Source organism: Anguilla rostrata, chromosome 12 (assembly GCF_018555375.3).
Source record: "Anguilla rostrata isolate EN2019 chromosome 12, ASM1855537v3, whole genome shotgun sequence".
In the NCBI taxonomy this organism is placed as follows: domain Eukaryota; kingdom Metazoa; phylum Chordata; class Actinopteri; order Anguilliformes; family Anguillidae; genus Anguilla; species Anguilla rostrata.
In genome coordinates this window covers 22,316,374-22,323,005 of record NC_057944.1, presented here as the reverse complement: position 1 = coordinate 22,323,005, position 6,632 = coordinate 22,316,374, and the positions used below count along the sequence as shown (strand labels likewise).

General features: G+C 42.7%; 1 protein-coding gene across 5 annotated transcripts; it reads left to right on the top strand.

Annotated features, from left to right (window-relative positions):
- The first annotated feature begins 110 nt into the window (after nucleotides 1–110).
- On the top strand, nucleotides 111–6,011 carry med17 (mediator complex subunit 17). 5 transcript variants are annotated; one of them, XM_064303540.1, is made up of 13 exons: nucleotides 111–222; nucleotides 722–973; nucleotides 1,341–1,504; nucleotides 1,609–1,828; nucleotides 1,948–2,084; nucleotides 2,176–2,257; nucleotides 2,407–2,559; nucleotides 2,675–2,808; nucleotides 2,911–3,095; nucleotides 4,000–4,137; nucleotides 4,394–4,511; nucleotides 4,705–4,864; nucleotides 5,380–6,011. In XM_064303540.1, exons 2-13 carry the CDS (start codon nucleotides 739–741, stop codon nucleotides 5,586–5,588), a joined length of 1,935 nt encoding a protein of 644 aa, XP_064159610.1. In that variant the 5' UTR covers nucleotides 111–222; nucleotides 722–738; the 3' UTR covers nucleotides 5,589–6,011. The 5 variants fall into 5 exon arrangements, with proteins under 5 accessions (XP_064159610.1, XP_064159612.1, XP_064159611.1 ...); XM_064303542.1 differs by having other exon boundaries at nucleotides 117–232; XM_064303541.1 differs by having other exon boundaries at nucleotides 117–237.
- Nucleotides 6,012–6,632: the final 621 nt, after the last annotated feature.

Sequence of the window (6,632 nt, the reverse complement as noted above, 5' to 3'; positions counted from 1 at the left end):
ATTTTGTATGAGAGGAAATGTTCTAGAAGGATCTACAAGGCTGTAGTGCAATTTCTATTAGAAACAGGTTTGGGAAATCGGAGCTGGCTACTGACATAATCTGCTCCACACTCCAGCACAGTAGGTGGCGGTAATGCACTTTCCATGCAGAATCCGGGCCGTTAATAAAGATCATCAAAGAAGAAGAAGAAGCCGAAGAAGAAGAATCATCAGCTCCTGGCAGTGCGGGCGTGTTGAGTAGTTTGCAAAATCTTGTTAAATGCATAGTTCTGTTTATATTGTAGAGTACTGCATTACCTAGCTACGCGTAATAATTATTCGTTTTCATTAGTTCAGGAAAGGAAGGTGATTTAGCAAGGTTGCTAACTAGAGGTTTTCATGTACGTTGCTAGCTAGTTACCTTTACGGCAACGGACAACATTAGTATTTTAGCGGTGAGCGTTCTTTATTTTTCACTTTTCAGAGTCAGATGCTGAGCGTCTAGTCACTTAGCTAGTGACGTTTCTAACTCGGGTGATAGACTGAGGTCGGCGAATTAGGTTTGTATCACAGCTAAGATTTGGTTAACGTTACCAGATTAAGCCACAGTCCATCATGACTTCAATAACTGTTAAAGGCATTGGTGGTTTTTAGCGCAGTTCTGGATTCGCCCAAAATATGAACTGGTTAACCTGCCTCCTCTACTGAAGTCGTCTTGAAATCGCTCATTTTTCACTTGCAGTTTGAGCAGTGGCTATCATGTCGGGTGGTCCGGCAGTCCGCGTGAGCATCGAGTCCTCCTGTGAGAAGCAGGTGCAGGAGGTCTCCTTGGATGGGCAGGAGACGTACGTTCCGCCTCTCTCTATGTCCCAGAACCTGGCCAAACTTGCTCAGCGTATCGACTTTGGCCAGGGGTCCGACTCTGAGGAAGAGGGTGCCGTTGGAGAGTCCAGGGAACAAGAATGGGGAAAACAGGAACCTGAAGAGGAGGAAGGTCAGGTTTTTATGAAAGCATTTTTGTACTTAAAAGCATCATCTCATTACTCAGCCTGATTGCTGCATTGTGGACGAAGGAACTCATGAAAACCGATGCCCCTAAAAAAAACTTGTTTATGAAAAATAGACCAACCATCATGTCACTTGCAGAATTTTTTATTATTATTGTGTGTTAACTGTTGTATGATATAGAAAACTACCACAGCACCATAAGTGGTCATCATATTTGATTCTCACCCTAAGTTCAAGGGATACACAAATGTCAGGTTTGGTTGGGAATGAGGTTCTAGGGTTAAAGTTTCATGATTCTAAGGTTCGTAAGCTTGTTTATAAGTTCCACAATTTTTCTTTTTGTTCCTTTACAGGCACAGTAAAGTTCCAGCCATCGCTGTGGCCCTGGGATTCTGTGCGTAACAACCTGAGAAGCGCACTGACGGAGATGTGCGTGCTTTATGATGTTCTCAATGTCGTCAAAGAGAAGAAGTACATGGCCCTGGACCCAGTTTCACAGGACCCCACTGCTGGCAAGGTACACAGTGAGATTACATCACTATGAGTCTGCCTCAGCATCACAGGCTTGCACCACGCATTAAATCCCCTGGAGAATTTAAGGCTGATCTTTTACTTTTCCAGACCCCTCAGGTGTTTCAGCTGATCAGTAAAAGGAAATCTCTGGCCACAGCAGCACAGCTCCTCCTTAAGGGCGCAGAGAAGCTGAGCAAGTCGGTGGCTGAGAACCAGGAGAATCGAAGGCAGAGGGACTTCAACTCTGAGCTTCTTCGTCTCAGGTCTCAGTGGAAGCTCAGGAAAGTGGGAGACAAGATCCTGGGTGACCTCAGCTACAGAAGTGCAGGTATGAACGTGAATGCACCTGTGTAATGGGCATCCTAGTCAAACATGAACAAAGAGTGAAAAATGGGAGGGAAAAGATGCAATAAGGCACATGTTCACTTTATTTTTATTTTATTTTAGGGTCCCTGTTTCCTCATCACGGCACTTTTGAAGTGATTAAAAACACAGACATCGACTTGGACAAAAAGATCCCTGAAGATTACTGCCCTTTGAATGTTCAGATTCCTAGTGACCTGGAAGGATCTGCATACATTAAGGTGACAGATGCCCCTCTGTTTTAGGGGGAAAAGGATGGTCAGCTCAGGTTTGAGTGTTTTTCTAAGCACATTTTTAAAATTTCCTTCCAAGGTTTCGATACAGAAACAAGCTCCTGATATTGGTGACCTTGGTACCGTGAACCTCTTCAGAAGACAGCCCAAGGCTAAAGCGGGTATGGAGAGGTTTCTCTATAAATACAACTAGATTTGGAACAGTGGTATTGCCACCAGCTTATTTTAAAGGGATGTATACCCACACTAGATATGTATACATAGGTGTTGGTGTATGACTGACATCCATATGGGTTTGACTTCTTTGTAGGAACTCAAGCCTGGCATGTGAAGCTGGAAGCTGCCCAGAACGTCCTTCTCTGCAAGGAGATATTCGCTCAGTTGTCCAGGGAAGCCGTCCAGATCAAGTCTCAGATCCCACACATTGTGGTGAAGAACCAGATAATATCACAGCCATTTCCAGGTGGGATATGGAGCCATACATTGTGTAAACCCATTTGCATTGCACTGTGTGAAAGGTTTGCTTCTTTTGTATTGATTAGAAATTCAGTTTTGTATTTCTCCTTTTTATGGTGAAGGTCTGCAGCTGTCTATCTCTCTGTGTCACTCCACCACTGGTGACAAGAAGAATCAGAAAGCTTCACCAGAAAAACCCAAACCAGATGATCACCTCTATGTTCTGGAACACAATCTACACCAGCTCATGAGAGAGGTGTGTGTGTGTGCGTGCGCGTGTATATATATATGAAATAAATAGATGGATATACTGTATATATCAAATGTTTATTGTATATTTAAATGCCATGTCTCCCAGTTTCATAAACAGACTCTCAGCTCTGTGGTGATGCCACACCCTGCTAGCGCCCCCTTTGGCCACAAGCGGCTCCGACTAGCTGGACCCATGGCTTACGACAAAGCTGAAATTGCCATCCTGCAGCAGAGTGAGGGGTTGCTGGAGAAGATTATCAAACAGGCCAAGCACATCTTTCTCAGAAGCAGGTAAGTCTGGATGGCCTTGGGTTGCCCCTGAGAGTCTGTATAATCTTTAAGGGTGACGTCACCATAAATATACTATTTCAATCTGATGTTTGTTACACTTATTGAAGTAAATAAGAATATTAACAAGCTGTGTGTGTTGGAACTACTAAGAACATACACTAATATGGAATCCTAATTCACAGAAGGTCTAAATTAAGTAACTATTCATTATACATTTTTAGAAAAAAGGAGTGTCAAATGCTGATGTTAATATTAAAAAAACAAAACTACTGGCAAACCGTCTTTTTATGAATGTGAATTTTTTCTGTATGACTTAATATGCATGAATCCGTCCTGGCTAGATATATGAAGCAGTCTTGTATAAACATCTGTGATGGTACCCTCAAGAATACCCATTTTGTTTTTGATAATCCTGCTAAAAGTCTACAAGTGATTAAGTGAATCTTGTTATCTTAATGTTTTCTCCTAAAATTATTGAAAATTACTTTTTTGTTGGACACGCGTATATAATTAATTAATGTTTAAAATAAGACTGTGGTCATATTTCATCCCTTAAGTTAAAAAGAGAGGTGTTTGCCTTAAAATAGCATCTTAAACTGCATGAAATATTCAGAGTTGATGGGTTCAGTTAAAGATGAAGGTAAAATGTCTGCATACTGCCTTCATCAGTGAAATTGTATTATATTCTGATGAAAAGTTTATGAATTCAGTCACTGAAGTGAAAAGATGCTGGTTTTTTAGGCTTTAATGGAGAACATGGAGTGTGAGCTGATGGTTTTTGCATGAAGATCACAAGGGTCTTTAACAGACAATTTATGCCCTGTTGCAGTCGATCAGAAGTTGGCCTCATGCTTTAACAATAGAGAAAAGCTCAAAGCTGACTGTTTGATGTGTGTCATCCCAGGACTGCACGGACAATCGATAGCCTGGCCAGTCGCATAGAGGATCCTCAGATCCAGGCTCATTGGTCCAACATCAATGATGTGTACGAGTCTAGTGTCAAGGTGCTGATTACCTCTCAGGGTTATGAGCAGATCTGCAAGTAAGTGTTTCGTGGCATATGACATCGCAGACATAATAATTAATGTTTAGTGTTATAATTTTTGACAACATTTTGGTTCTGTTTAACAACTGGCCAGTATGCCAGCCTAGCATTGGAGAGGTTTAGGAGAAGGATTGTGGTTAGGCTTCATTTCATTATCGTAGCTTCTACCTGCATAGCTGTGTGTGGTAAAGAGGTACCTATTAGGGCCATAGGCTGTCAGAGTTGATCACTGACTTCATCCTCTGCCCCCCAGATCTATCCAGTTGCAGCTGAACATCGGTGTTGAGCAGATACGGGTGGTGCACCGGGATGGACGTGTCATTACCTTGTCCCACCAGGAACAGGAGCTGCAGGACTTCCTCCTTTCGCAAGTCAGTATAGTATTTTTCTCTTTGCTCTTCAGTCTCCCCTGCTCCTGTCTCCTCATCTCACACACATCTCTTTTTCTCATTCATTCTCTACCGTTTCACCCAAGGCTCATAAAATTCAGTAAACCCCTGTAAAGCTTTGTGTATGAACAACAGAAGTATTGATTTGACTGGTAGTCCTATTTGGGTGTTGCAGATGTCTCAACACCAGGTCCATGCAGTGCAGCAGCTGGCCAAGGTGATGGGCTGGCATGTTCTGAGCTTCAGTAACCACGTTGGCTTGGGTTCTGTGGAGAGCATCGGGAATGCCTCTGCCATCACTGTGGCGTCTCCCAATGGAGAGTACGCCATCTCAGGTACTGGTCTCCATGCACACTACCTGCTTTAACTCACTTTGGGTTGCGGTTAGGTTTAGGTCTTTCCATAAAGCCTACAGCTGAGTTTACTGTGCAATTATAAATCATGCTTTTTTGGAGATCCAGACCCACTGTGGGGTGTAGTTGGGTACCCATCATCAGCGTATGAAGGGTGGATTTCATAACTCTTTTCTACCCTTTAAATAATGGATTTTTGGACAATTAGGTGGGTTGCTAGTGGTGTGATTGTCTTATGTGAGCTAGCAGTGTGCAGTGTTGTTAAATATTCATGTAGACTAACGTTAGCCATGACAGATGGATAGTTTGATGGCTAATGTTCACATTCTTCAGAACCCATACGAATGTTGACTTATGTTTTCCTATGACTTTTATCATTCAACTTTTGAGATGGATAGTGTGATTTCTTGGGTCTAGTGCTGACTGGGCTCAGCTGGCTGTCTGGTGGAGCAGTGTGAAGGCATGAGACTCATCCCCTTGTTGCTCTTTGGCTGCAGTGCGGAATGGTCCAGAGAGCGGCTGCAAGGTTCTGGTCCAGTTCCCCCGGAACCTGTGCAAGGAGTTGCCCAAGAGTGACGTGATCCAGGACAACAAGTGGAACCATCTGCGTGGTCCGTACAAAGAGGTGCACTGGAGCAAGATGGAGGGCCGCAATTTTGTGTATAAGATGGAGCTCCTCATGGCAGCCCTAACCCCCTGCCCTTAAACCCCCTCTGGCAAGTGGACTGAGGGTTGGAGGGGGGGGGGGGGGGGTTCATCATAGAAAATCACAACAGGAATACTGTTTTGATACTTTCTTCTCACTTGGACACATTCAGTTGGCTGTAAAGTGTATCGCACGTTACGAGCATTCTTTCGTGGCAGTTAAGGATATTGCTGCCAGCTGAATTTGAATACGAGTGTGTGAATATGAGCAGCACAGTTACTGATATGAGTCGGCCCTTGTCCGGTGTCATGTCTGCTGAGGTTATATGAGGTTTTGTAATGTATTTTCACACAAAATATTCAAATACTGCTCCAAGTTACAAAATATTTGTAAAAACATTATAACTTGGGCATATCACCTGACCATAGTTTTAAGCAATACATGTCTTATATTGGAGCACTGAAAATAAATGTCTTGAATTCATATTTAGTTGCTTGAGTTGTTTTATTCCTTCTGTAGAATTCATGCCATGCAGCTGACAGCTGAAACAGTGGTTACATATAAACCCAAAAAGTTTAAGTACCCATTAAAGGTTAACAATAGCAAGCCATTTAATTGGCTTTCTCTATAAAAGTGCCACAAACACCAGATAAGTGGGAAGTGGCCTTGTGATGACCTCAAAGTGGTAGCAAAAGCAGTTTCCAAAATATGTGGGTGTCACTGTAGTTAAAGTGAGCCCCAAGGTGGAGATAGATTTTTGATTGGATTTTCGGTTTGAATTGCAACCTCCAGTTGATTCATGTGAAGGTTGTAGCCTGAGTACAATTGCTGTTCAGTTGGTGGACTATGTATTGAAAAGAGAAGACTGCTGGTAGCCATCCACTTTTGGAGGACGTGTGTGTGTGCTTGTTTGCATACTTGCAAATTGACAGCAGATTATGTAGCACCAGAGCAGGTTTACAGTTACGATGGAGCTTTCTACATTGGGGAATAAAGAAAAACAGGGATTCATGCTTGCATAGCATTATTTTGGAAAGCAAGTACCATATACAAGCCTGTTTATTGGTCACTCCTCTATACTGCACTTAAGGAATAAGATATTTG